This window comes from Puma concolor, chromosome A1 (genome assembly GCF_028749965.1).
Source record: "Puma concolor isolate L17-30 chromosome A1, mPumCon1.1.hap2, whole genome shotgun sequence".
NCBI classification, from domain to species: domain Eukaryota; kingdom Metazoa; phylum Chordata; class Mammalia; order Carnivora; family Felidae; genus Puma; species Puma concolor.
In genome coordinates this window covers 153,457,181-153,469,582 of record NC_141667.1, presented here as the reverse complement: position 1 = coordinate 153,469,582, position 12,402 = coordinate 153,457,181, and the positions used below count along the sequence as shown (strand labels likewise).

The 12,402-nt window shown below is 61.8% G+C and overlaps 1 protein-coding gene across 42 annotated transcripts in view; it reads right to left on the bottom strand.

The window, feature by feature from the left end:
- OBSCN (obscurin, cytoskeletal calmodulin and titin-interacting RhoGEF) overlaps positions 1-12,402 on the bottom strand; it is a 166,718-nt gene that overhangs the window by 22,119 nt on the left and 132,197 nt on the right. For all 42 annotated transcript variants that reach the window (XM_086707175.1, XM_086707103.1, XM_086707095.1 and 39 more), the window contains 18 exons: positions 12,157-12,255; positions 11,692-11,910; positions 11,304-11,376; positions 11,026-11,093; positions 10,209-10,328; positions 9,937-10,076; positions 9,385-9,585; positions 9,193-9,275; positions 8,841-9,014; positions 8,056-8,212; positions 7,691-7,807; positions 7,430-7,594; positions 6,919-7,077; positions 6,632-6,809; positions 6,080-6,193; positions 1,145-1,312; positions 831-933; positions 542-671 (listed from right to left, as the gene is read on the bottom strand). In XM_086707175.1, the coding sequence (XP_086563301.1) occupies positions 542-671; positions 831-933; positions 1,145-1,312; positions 6,080-6,193; positions 6,632-6,809; positions 6,919-7,077; positions 7,430-7,594; positions 7,691-7,807; positions 8,056-8,212; positions 8,841-9,014; positions 9,193-9,275; positions 9,385-9,585; positions 9,937-10,076; positions 10,209-10,328; positions 11,026-11,093; positions 11,304-11,376; positions 11,692-11,910; positions 12,157-12,255 (2,468 nt within the window). The remainder of the gene's footprint in view (positions 1-541; positions 672-830; positions 934-1,144; positions 1,313-6,079; positions 6,194-6,631; positions 6,810-6,918; positions 7,078-7,429; positions 7,595-7,690; positions 7,808-8,055; positions 8,213-8,840; positions 9,015-9,192; positions 9,276-9,384; positions 9,586-9,936; positions 10,077-10,208; positions 10,329-11,025; positions 11,094-11,303; positions 11,377-11,691; positions 11,911-12,156; positions 12,256-12,402) is intronic.

Sequence of the window (12,402 nt, the reverse complement as noted above, 5' to 3'; positions counted from 1 at the left end):
GCCCCACCTAGGCTGCCAACAGCAGCCACACAGAGGGGGCTTGTAGCCAGGAAGAGCCACAGCCTACACACACCATCCACAGACCACCCCTGGCCCTGCAGGTGGGCAAGTGGCTTTGGGAGAAAAGAGGATGCCACCCAGGGTTCCCATCTGGGTCCCTGTCCCCTGTCATGGACACTGGATGGTGGGCCAGAGATCCCCTCCTTCACTGGGGATACTGGGTGATCGTGGGCCAGGGATCGCTCCATCATCAGGGGCACTGGGTAATGGGGGGCTGGGTTCTGTCCTCATCATGGTTCAGGGGCACTGGGTGATGGACTAGGAATCTGCCCTTATCATGGTTCAGGGACACTGGGTGATGGTGGGTCGGGGTCCCTCCCTCATCAGGGACACTGGGTGATAGGGGGCTGTGGTCCCTCCCTCATCATGGTTCAGGGACACTGGGTGATGGGGAGCCGGAGTCCCTCCCTCATCAGGGACACTGGGTGATGGGAGGTCCCAAGCTAGTCCCCTCAGCTGCCCTTATGTCTGCCCATGTCACCTCGCACTCATAGTGGCCCAGGTCCTCCTTGTTGGCCGCCAAGATCTCCAACACCAGCAGGCCACTGCGGGGCTCGTTCAGCGTTCGGTATTTGCCGCTGGGTGTCAGCAGGGCCCCGTCCTTGTACCACCTATGGCCAACCCTACAGTGTGAGGCAGAGCCACCCCAGCCTCCCCGACTTGAGACCCTCCTCTCACCCCCCCTGCAGTCTGGGCTTGCACATGGAGCCCACCCACACTTTGCCATCATCCAGCAGACCCTGTCCCAGCCCCCACACTGCCTGGCCTACCTGATCTGGGGGTGTGGGGCACCTTCGATGGTACAGGTGACCTGAACGTCCTCTCCCTCCACAAAGGGCACTGCCCGGACCTTTTTCACAAACCGTGGGGGTACTGTGGGGCCACCGAGTGGTGGAAGGGGAAGAGATATAGAGAGAGACACCATGATGGAGAGGGACCCTACTCCACCAGTGAGTTCCCCAGATGTGGTCGGAATCCACATGGCCACCATCAGCCCCACCCGCAGGCCTGTGCCCCCCATTGAGTCCCCAAAGTAGAGCAGGGTCCAGATGCCCCACACCCCAGCCTCCCTCCCAGGGCTCACCTTGCACCAGTATCTTGCCTAGGGTGCTGGCATTGCCAGCAGCACTGGCTGCGAAGCACATGTACTGGCCGGAGTCCACGCCAGTCAGGTTGTCCAGAATGAGGGCACATGAGCCATCGGGGTCCTCGATGAGGATGTGGTGAGGGTCCACTTCCACTGGCTTCCCATCTGGAAAGGAAGGCAGGGCTGTCACGGAGGGGACCCTGCTGGGGACAGGAGGCTGGCCTGCCTGGGGGGTTGCAGTCATGGGGCAGCGATGGAGGAGCACTTCTGGAGCATGGACCCCTGGCGGGGAGCCTGGCTGGCCAAGCTGACCCAGAGTGCCATTTCCTTCCCCAGACCTCCATGTCCCCTGTGCAGCCTTGCAAAGTAGGCTCCTTGCTGGAGGTAGGGGCCGGGCAGAGGGACCTGGCCCCAACAGACGATGTCTCATTCTGGCACGCACACCTTCACTCATCTGCCCATTGATTCCGTTACTCCCCAGGACCCCACCCAATAGACATGCTCAGACACTGCCAATGTCCCTCATCACTACCCAACTGAATGTCTCCAGCCATCATGCGATTCTCCCCTGCGTGGAGGCCAGGAGAGGTGCATCTTTCCCCGCAAGGAACTGTGTCCTCCACAAATACCTAAAACTTCACAGGGGACCTTGTATGTGCCGAATGAGGCTGTTTAAATAACAGTTCATAAGCAGCATCGTGACCCCTAACTCAGAGGAACCCGTGCCAACTGTTTTTAAGCCACGTCAAGTGACCCAGTCACTTTGGGGAAGAGGACACAGGCAGGCCTGCTAGCAGCCCCATAGAAGTCCAGCGTCTCCTAAAACCTGAGGTTTCTCCACTGGGGGGGCAACCCACTGCCTGCAGCTAACATCTGGCCCCCAAACGTGGGGACTGGCATATGCGGCTCCAGCCAGAAGGCCTTGTTTTCTATCTGTATCTGGCTGGCCTCGTGGTTTCCAAGTGGGGAAACACCCCAGACCCTTCATGCTTCGGTGACAAGAAGGGACATGGTCAGGGACGAGGTGTTCCAGAAGCGAGAGGAGGAGGAAGATAAACAGAAGGCCCCACTGGGCCAGGTAACAGGACCCATGACAGGTCTGTGGAGTCGGTGGCAGACAGCATGAGGTCCACTGGGCAGGAAACCACCCCCCGCCCCTTCCCCACCCCCCCCCACCCCCGCCACCGCCGTGGCCTGTGGAGGAAGAGCCGTGGGGCCAGAGGCTGCAGTCTGGGCACCGAGAAGCAGGGTCAAAAGCAGATCTCTGGGTGGTGCTTTGGCTGATACGCTCCCTCCTGACGCCTGACGTTGACTGGCTTCCTAACAAACACGAGAGCCCATACTGGGTGCAGTCACCAAGTCCGGATGGGCAGAAGGCAGGAGGGCCAGCACCTGGGCTGGGAGGCCAGGCACCGGAAGTTTGTGAAGGACTCCTTTGGATGACAGCAGAGGAGCCATGTCCCCACAGGGAGACTTTGATGCCCATCCTGTGGGCTGGCAGAACCTGCGTGGCATCCATAATGTTGTGACAGGCTGGAGGAGGCAGAGGTGAGTGGAGGGCTATAGGAGCATTCTGACAGGTGGCCCTGAGAAAGACTGGGGGATGTGACTGCTGCTCTGGGCCAGAAGGAGCCCCATCAGCAAGGTCACCACCTTGCGAGGGGTCCCCAGCCAACCAAGGGGCACAGAGCCTCGGACGGTGATGTGACGTGGCTGCTAAGTCAACATCCCCGAAGCCAAAACAGTATTTGCAGAAACGCTGCTCCAGACGGAGTTTTGGGTGAGCCCCAAACGCGGGACATTACTGAGCTGTGGAAGTGTGTTGTGTCTTCCTGCTCCTCCACCCTGACCTGACAGGTGAGCCTTGGTCCCCTGTGCCCAGAGACCCCAGGCAGGGAGAGGTAGGATGTTCACAGCACCTGCATCCACTCATAGGACTTGAATGTCACCTTGAGGCCAAGTCAGAGTTCTGTGGCTGCAACTGCTACCTCTGGACCCAATGTTTGCGGTATGCAGTTCGCGGGCCAGAGGGAATGTGGGGAGGGGACATTCCAGTGTGGACTCTCCAGCGCAGAGGTGGCAGCAGCCACCAGAGGGAGCAGGTGGCTGGGCAAAGGCAACTGCTCCTATGGCTCCAGTAGGTGTAGACAGGCTGCTGTAAGGGGATCCCCCGTGCAGAGCAATGGATCCTGCTCTTCCACCCTCAGGCACGCAGGCACCAGGACCTCTCCGCATTCTCGAGGCGAGGTCTCTGATTCGTGTCCGGGGCCCTCCATTCTGGGCATGTGGCCCCTGTGGGTGGGTCAGCACTTGCCCCTCTCTGCTCCTAACATGGGAAGCGTCCACCCATGACATTCTGCCATTCTGCTGGCTGGCAAGTCAGAAGTCTCCCCACACTGAGTTCCTCCATTTGCAATAACCAACCTTTACCTCTTCGACGCCTACAAAGGGGACCCCCACCTACAGACTCATGCACTGGGACAGAACCTCCTAGGGGACCTTCCCTCCAATTCCCCCTCCCCCGTCCCGTCATCCAGCTCAGGGGAGACCCAGGCTATGCAGTGAGCGCAGCAGCGATCCAGGCCACATGGCGGGGAGCCGGGTCCCAGTTCCATGGGCAGAGCTCAGGGCCAACTGTGTGGCTACACTGGCGATGCTCTTCCCAGTGAAGACTGCTATGTGCCCACCAGCCTTAAGCTGTTGCAAAAGACACAGCCTGAGAGGCTACAGACCGGTCAGTTGAAGACCCCTCCTTGGGGCGGTGAACGAGGTGAGGTTCTTGCATGGGACACCGCTCAGAGGCCAGGCTGGGGGCGGACTCCCCATCCTGGCAAATCAGTGTCTCCATCAGCTACCGGTGGGGTTTCCTGCCATGACGCTGCTTTGGGTCACAGCAGCTCTGTCCCTACCACATGACTGTGTGCGCTGCGTGTATTGTGACAGCATGTGTCAACACGGGCTGACCATGTGGCTGCCCCCACCTCCTCCATCCACCCCTTGGGGAGGCAGTCTGGTCACTGGACACAGCTATCCCCAGCCAAGTTATCCCCTCCAGAGCACTCACTGTCCACTCCTGGGCAGCACGTCCCCCTTTCACTTTGGACGTGGGCCCCGGCCAGCACACCCTCCTGGAGGCAGCCTGGCCAAAACAGGTGGCCCCAGGGGTTCGTTCTTGCTTCCAGGAAACTGTATGAACCACTCTGTCCCTCCCAGGATGGAGGGTATGAACCAGTCCTCACAGGTCAAAGGTCTGGCCATGAGGGGACAGCTGGATGGACAGGTACCCTCCCAGGTTCTGTGCAGGGGAGGCAGCTGGGGATGGACCTCCTCAGACCCCAGGACGAGGTGGCTGCAGGGCCTCCCTCCAGAAGACGACCCTGGGGCCGCTCTCCCAAACTGCTGACGGGAACCAGTCCCTGTGTCCCCCAGCTTCAGCCTGTGGCTCTGACCGCAGGACACGGGGAAGGCCCCTCTTGTGTCCCAGCAACACCACCAGTATCCGCTCTAGCCCCATCCTCAGCCATGAAGGACAAACCAGTGCCCCTGGCTGTTCAACCCGAGGGCCTGCCCCTGGGACAGCTCCCCAAAACTGGGACTGGACTTGGTTATTCAGACTGAACTGAGGACTTGGAGACCTGTCTGCCAGCCCAAGTGACCCACAGTGAGAGTGTCTCAGTTTACCTGGGGGCCTTGGACCATGTCAGATGGCTGTACTACACTGTGGTTTAGGGCTGGGGCTGAAGGTCACATGTCATTAGCTTGACCTCTGCAGGGGCCGTGACAGGTCACCTGTGCCTGCATGAGTGACCCCGAACAGAGGCCCTGGACACAAGGCCACAAGCCACAAGGCTCAGAGGGATGTCCCCAAAGGGCCAGACTGAGTGCTGCCACGCATGCATGCGGGAGGAACATGCAGTCTGCATGACCACTGGGTGGGGGGACCCTGGGACCCTTCCCCATGTTGCTTTTCCCATTCCTGCAATAAAGCACACCCTGAGCGGAATGTTCTGCTGAGTTCTGTGAGTCCTTCAGGTGATTCATTGAATCCAAAGCTGGTCGTGACCCCCCCAAAGTGAAGTTGATGCCAGAAGTGGGGCTGGTCCCGGGGGCCCCCAGAATACAGCCGGTGTCAGAAGTGGGGATGGTCGTGGGGACCCCCAATGTGCAACTGATGCCAGAAGTGGGGGTGGTCCCTGGGGACCCCCAGAATACAGCCAGTGTCAGAAGTGGGGGTGGTCATGGGGACCCCCAAAGTGAAGCTGATGCCAGAAGTGGGGGTGGTCCCCGGGGACCCCCAAGCTGCATCTGGTGTCAGAAGTGGGGGTGGTCCCAGGGACCCCCAAGCTGCATCTGGTGTCAGAAGTGGGGGTGATCCCATGGACCCCCAGAATGTCAGAAGTGGAGTGCTCCCAGAGACCCCCGAAGTGCAGCTGATGCCAGAGTGGGGGTATTCCTGGGGACCCTGACCACAGAGCCAGCCTCAGTGCCCTCTCCCTGCTCCTGGCCTCCTGGTTGCCCACCCAGAGCTCCTGAATGTTCACCAGGGAGGCCTGCCAGCTGCCCCCTCTGCCTCATTTCTCTAGCTGGCCGTGTCGCCTTCATGCCACATGTTTGTCTCCTGGTTTGTCATCTGTCTCCTCCCCTAGACGACCAGCACCCCTTGGCAGGGCCTGGTACCTGGGACAGGGTGTGAGCCCTCGGAGAGCTAAGGAGTGGGTTTGGGGTGGGTACGATCACTGTGTCGGGATCATGGGTGCACGCCCTCTGACTCTGTCCCACCTCGTCCACCCACGCACCCACCCAGGCTGGCGGTGATTGTGCCCAGCCCCCCAGCAGGCCGCCCCTCATTCCCCAGCCCCTGCCCGGGATGGATTCCCTCCCAGCGCCTCTTCCTGGTGCAGGATCAACATCCCTTGAGCCCCAGGGGCCTACCTTTGTACCAGCTGACGATGGGCTTGGGTGTGCCTATCACACGGCAGGCCAGCTTGACAGTCTCACCCAGCTCGGCTGTGCAGTCTGCCAGCTCCTCTTCGAAATCTGGGGGTTCTAGGTGCACGCGTGCACACACACACACACACACACACACACACAACACACACACAGGCTTTGAGCTCTTGGTGGGTGGGATAGCCCCCCCTCCCAAGTCCTTGGTGCGTCCCTGGCACAGCCAGAAGCCTCAAGGTCAAAGAGTGAGATTGTTATGGACACCACCCCTTGCGACCTTCCATCCAGGACCTGGGTCCGATGGGAGTCAGGGTGAGTGAGGCAAGCTGGATGGGTAACAAAGAACCGCGGAGAAAGGGGATCCTCTCTCCTGTCCTAGGTGGGGAAGCCGACCTGGGGTTACCAGGTCCTTCACGTCCCTAACAGTCTGGGTGCCTGTCTTGTGCTGGGGTGGGGGGCTGTGTGAACCCCGAGGCTTCCTGTACTCAGGTCAGGCTCAGGCTCCCAATCTGGCAGCACTGCCATGGCCAGGACACTCACGCCACACGGGCAGGGCCAGGCGCTGCTGGATGCCGCAGATCTCCTTCACCCAGGAATTCTTGGTGATGACCGTCCGCGCCTGCAGCAGATACTTGCGCACAGAGTCCTCTCGCTCGTGCCAAACCTCGAAGGCGCGGTCGTCACCCTCCACCTGGTCATTCAGGTCGATGCTGCTCAGCTGTGGGGGGAGGCGGGATGCAAACTGACTGTCTGGAAGCAGGACTCCACACTCCCTGCCCAGCCGGCACCCCCTCTGCCCCACTTGGGCTCCATGGGCACCCGCAAACCTTCATCATGTTCCGGAAGACATAGCTGAAGGTGTCGGTGCGGGAATCCCGTCTGGGCTTGCAGACCACCAGGTGGTGGCGGAACAGGAAGACATGCCGATGGTGGCCCTTCCAGGGCATCCGTGCGCCCGGCGCCCCCTCCCACACGATGAAGTGGCCCTGGGGAGCATTTGGCTCTCAGTCAGCTCGGTACCTGGCGCCCACATGGCCCCGCCCAGGCCCTCCACCGCGCCCAGCACCCAGCACCCACATAGCTCCGCCAGGCCCTCCACCATGTCCTCTACCCCGCATCCATGTGGCCCCATCAGGCCCTCCACCCTGCCCTGCACCCGGTGCCCACATGGCCCTGTCAGGCCCTCCACCATGCCCCACACCCCGCACCCGATGGCCCTGCCCAAGCCCTCCACAGCACCTCACACCCCGCACCCACATGGCCCCGCACCAGGCCCTCCACCGTGCCCCATTCCCCCCACCCACGTGGCCCCGCCAGGCCCTCCACCGCGCCCAGCACCTGGCGGATGGGCTCGCCCAGGGCCTGCAGGGTGCCTGGGTAGTTCTCCATGAGCGACACATGCAGTTGGTTCTCAGCGCGCTGCGGCAGGGCCGACACCACGGCATATGCCTGCTCCAACAGCGCGCAGTTCTGCCTGTTCCTCGCCTTGTTGCGGATCAGCTCCTGGGGGAGAAGGCGTCAGGCCCGAGCCCCACCGCCCGCCCGTCTGCCTGACCGCCCACCAAGGCCAGGGAGGGCGGCCACGCGGCGGCCCTGTACCTTGAGCAAGGCCTGGTACTGCTGGACCCGCTCCACAGGCTGTTCCAGGAAGTGCTGCAGGGGCGGCGGTGGTGGCTGCGAGGGGTCTAAGGCTGACAGCACGTCTTCCGTGTATTTCTGTGGGAACCGCAGCACGGGGTTGGGGACACACATGTGCACCCCCGATGGCCAGTGTTACCAGGGCGGAAAGCTGGAGGGCTGGGGCGTGGGGTACATGCACATGTGTATACACGTGCACTGCTCCTCCCTCCGGTGGGCCTCACACCCTCCTCCTGCCCCCCGCAATGTCACCCTCTGAAGCTGAGCCCAGAGCTTCAGGGGCCCTGCTTTTCTCAGAAAACTATGAGGCATGGGTTGGGGGGCACCTTGTAGAACTCCTGCACTGCTGTGCTGACCACCGCAGACTCGGCTTGTACGCGGCCTACCAGGAACTCCAGGTACTTCTCAAAGGCCGCCTGGTTCTTGATGAAGCACATGGCCACATCGTCATCCGTGTCACACTGCTGCAGCTCCCTCTGGAAGCTGCAGAACAGGGGACAGTGGTCAGGGGGATGGTGAGCCCTCAGGCTGGGGGAGAAACAGGCTGCTGCCCAGGTCTGGGCTGGAGAGGCTGCAGGTGCGGTGTGTGAGGGCATCCACATCTGCACACATGACGTGTGTGTGTCGTGTACACATGCATGCCCACACGTGTCAGAGTGTGCGTCTGAATGCAGGTATGCACGCCTGTGTCTGTGTACACAGAAGTGCATGTTGTGGGACGTGCCTGTCATGTGTTTGGAGAAGTTTCTGGAGCGTTCTCACATATGGGTGCTGGCAGCAGGCAAGGATACTACAGGCGCTTCTGTGGGCGAGCCAGGTATACATGCCTGTGTTCCTAGGGACATCTGTGCCCTTAAACAGGGGTGTGGTGCGCCAGTGGGTAAACCCAGTCAGTGAAGTTCTCTCAGGCATGCGTGAGCATGTGTGCGCATGCATCACTGATATGCATGCATTCGTCTTTGTGCACTTGTGACTGTCATGTGTGTTTGTACCTTTGTGCATGCCTGGCTGGCCCATGTGCATGTGTCTGTGTGCACACCTGGGGGCTCCGGAGCAGCCGTGGGGCCTGCCTACCCTCCGGAGAAGCCGTGGGGCCTGCCTACCCACCTACCTGCTGTGGAAATGGCTGATGTCCTGCACATTTCGAAAGATGACAGCCTTCTGGGAGGCCACAGCCGCAGGTACATGGGGGCAGTGGTCCAGGTGCTGCATGTGGTGGCTTTGCAGGAACTGCAGCTTGCCCACAAAGGCCTGCTCAGAGCTCAGCAGCTCCTGGATGATGGAGCTGGGAGGGGATGGGGTGAGGAGAGACCCAGGAGCTCCTGAGGGGGGGCGGGCGGCCTCCTCCTCCCATGCAGCCCACCGCCGCCCACCTTCAGAACGAGCCCGGCAATGTGGGCAGCACCCCCAAGGCTACCTGGAGGCCACAAAGCCGCTCCTGCCCCTGCCTGCCGGACCCTCACCTTAGCCTTGTCTTGTATTCATCCTCAGACACGGCCTCCCCCGGGAACTCGGGGGCCTCAGTGGGCCCCCACTCGGGTGACAGCTGGTGAGAAAATGGGGGATGGTGGCAGGTGGTCCCATCTCTGGCCCAGCCCTACCCTGTGGGAGGACCCAGGGGTCCATCTCAGGACCCCGCCCCAGCCATCCAGTACCTTGAGCCGCCTGTCCAGGTAGGCAGGGGACACCCAGCCCTGGCGTGAGGGGCTGGACTTGGTGGGCTTGGTGCGCACAAGCCAGCGCAGCGGGTGGGCGGAGTCCAGCACTTCCACATACTGGCCCTCCCGCAGTGAGATGGCATCCTGCTCGGCCCCCAGGGGCAGGTAGTCAGCCGTGACCACATAGATGTCGAAGATCTGGGGGGGATGATGCCAAGTCAGACCAGAGGGATGCCAGCCTGACCTACCAAGACCCCCACAGCCCCCACAAAGACCCCAGAGCGGGGAAAACCCAGACTGGAGCCAGCCGGGCCTCCTGAGGCTGCGGGGTGCCTGGCATCACGTTGGGGGAGAAGCCATCCTGAGGTTCCAGAAGTTCCAGGACAAGCTCAACCCAACTCTGCTGATGGAAATCCCATCAGGGTGGCAGTGAGGCCACCCCAGAGGGCCCAGGGGTCCAGGCCATCCCAGGTGGCAGTATTGTGCTCCCACTCCTCCCCCCACCGGTGCCCTGCCCACTGCCTGCCCCCCACTGCCCCATCAGAGCACCTCGCCACGGGAGTCCCCATCCTCCGACTCCGAGGATGACTCCTGGACGCTGGAGGAGGGGCGGGAACGGCCATGCCAGGGGGATGCAGACGGTGTCTTAGATTCCTCATCGCTGTCACCTCCAGGCACCTGCAGCTTGGCTGGGGGCATAGGGCATGTGATGCCCAGGAAGGGCCTGGCCCATATCCCCTCCCCGTGGGTCCCCAGGGTGCATGGACAAGGGAATTCAGTCACTGCCCCTACCCTCGCCCCACAGCCAGCGGCGCCCTCACCCTGCGTGATCTTGGCCGACACTATCTCTGTGATCTGGGAGGTGAGCTTCTGCAGGAACTCCTCTGTGCCCACCTCGGCCAGGGACAAGTGGCTACGGGCCTCCACCGCCATGGGCTCTCCTGGGGACCAGAAGCTGGCTCAGCTAGCTGCAGGCCCTGCCGACCTGTGCTCTCCAGGCCTGGACCTGGGCTCAAGTCTCAGCAGTGCAGAGGAATGCACAGACTTGGGGCCATCACTGCTGGAAGCTTTGCAGGGTCGGGTCAAGAGTGAATGAGGGCTGCCTGGATGAGTGGGGGTCAGCCGAGAAGTGACCCCAAAGGTGGGCAACCAGCACACAGAGCACATGGCCTTCCCTTCTCTACTTCTGTGCAGACTCCCTGCTTTCCATTAAAAAGTTACAAATACCCCAAGGTGCCAGAAGGGCCTGTGCAGGTGGCCAGGAAATGAGCCGAAGGACCCTGCTGGGGACGGGGGAGAATCCAGGACAGATCAGGTCTGGATGCTGGCATGCCCAGCACCTGCCTCCTGCACTGCCTTCACCTAGCCATCACTGCCACCTGTGTCCAGGCCAGGCATCCACACAGCCCACTGGGCGTGAGCTGTGAGCCAAGGGTCAGATCTGCAAGGCTCAGAAATGGCCCTGACACCAACTAGCATTCAGAATCAGGCCCAGGAGAGGGCAGGAAGCCCTGGCCCAGAGAGGATGAGCAGGTATTTCTGGAGCAGCTGTGGGCCTGGAGCAGCCTCCTCCATGCCTCACCCCTGCACTGGGTGCATCGACCCCCACCCTGCTCCCTGCTCCCAATCAGCCCATACCTTTCCTCTGCCCAGCAAGATCAGTGAAACCTGCAGGTTCTGACATCTGCGTGGAGACGGCTTGGGTCCTAAAGGGGAGGGGCATCCTGAGGGAATGCTTCAGCCGAAGCCCTGGTGTTACAGTGGGGACACTGAGGCACAGAGAGGGACAGGGCCTGGCCCAAGCCACAGAGTCCTTGAGGGGCAAGGCTGGGCTGCAGTCTGGATGGGGTTCCCTCCCAAGGGCGGCAACGCCCCACTCCCAGGCCTGCTGCTGCTGACCTGCTTCCCCTACTCACCCCTGCAGGAAGGTGGAGATGAGGGCCTCCTTCACCCCAGCATGCTCCTCTGCTGCCCCTGCCTCCTTGGGCACTGTCAGGAGAACAGGGTGAGCCTCAGGATGATGCCCCACAGCCCTGAGACAATTCTGGCGGGGACCTGACCCAGGGTGTCTACCCCCCAGCAGGGACCTTGACCCTGGCCCTTGGGAGGTGGAGTGGGGCCCAGGAGGAAAACACTCAGCGGGGCAGGAGGCTTCTAGGAGGGTCTCATCCAGCTATGCAGAGCCTACAAGACAGGGGTGGGAGCTGGCCCATGGGGCTCTGTGTTCAGGGGGCCAACAGGAGAGGGCTCTGGGTCGGGGGCTCAGTGAAGGTCAGCTGCCCGCAGTCACCCACGCCCACTCACGGCCAGAGATGTGCAGGCTAGCGGAGCAGAGGGCCTGGCCAGCGCTGTTGCTGGCGATGCAGGTGTATGTGCCCTGGTGCTGTCTGCCCACATCCAGCAGGACCAGACTGTGCTGCTGTGCAGAGCTGGCCACCGTGTAGCCTGGCGTGTCACGGCCAATCCACAGCACGCCTCGCTCAGCCTCCTCCCGCAGCCAGTGCACGGCTGGGGCCGGGCACCCTGTGGGCAGGAGGGAACAGTGAGGGAGACTTGGGGAGATGGGAAGACTGAAGGGCCTTGGGGGGAGTCCTAGGTAGGAAGAGGGCAGGGCCCTCTCTGATCCTGGGGGAGGGGTCCCAGGTGGGAAGAGGGAGGGGCCCTGCTCTGATCCTGAGGGAGGAGTCCTAGGTAGGAAGGGGGCGGGGCCCGCTCTGATCCTGGGTTTGGCTGTCCTTGTCAAGGGGCAGGACAGTAGGAGGGCCCCACCTTCCACCTTCACTGAAAAGGTGATGCTGGAGCCTTTCTTCACTTTCTTGGAGGTGAATCTTTCCAGGAATCGGGGCGGCACCAGCTGCTGGTACACATCTGGAGAAACAGCAAGCATTGGTGATGAATGCATGTCGAACCCCTGCTCCCCATCCTCGGGGCACCAAGGCCCCCCCCCCCAGGCCCCAGCCCCATCCCATCTGGAGGTTGGGTCTCCACAGCCTACAGTGCACCCTCCTCCACCTG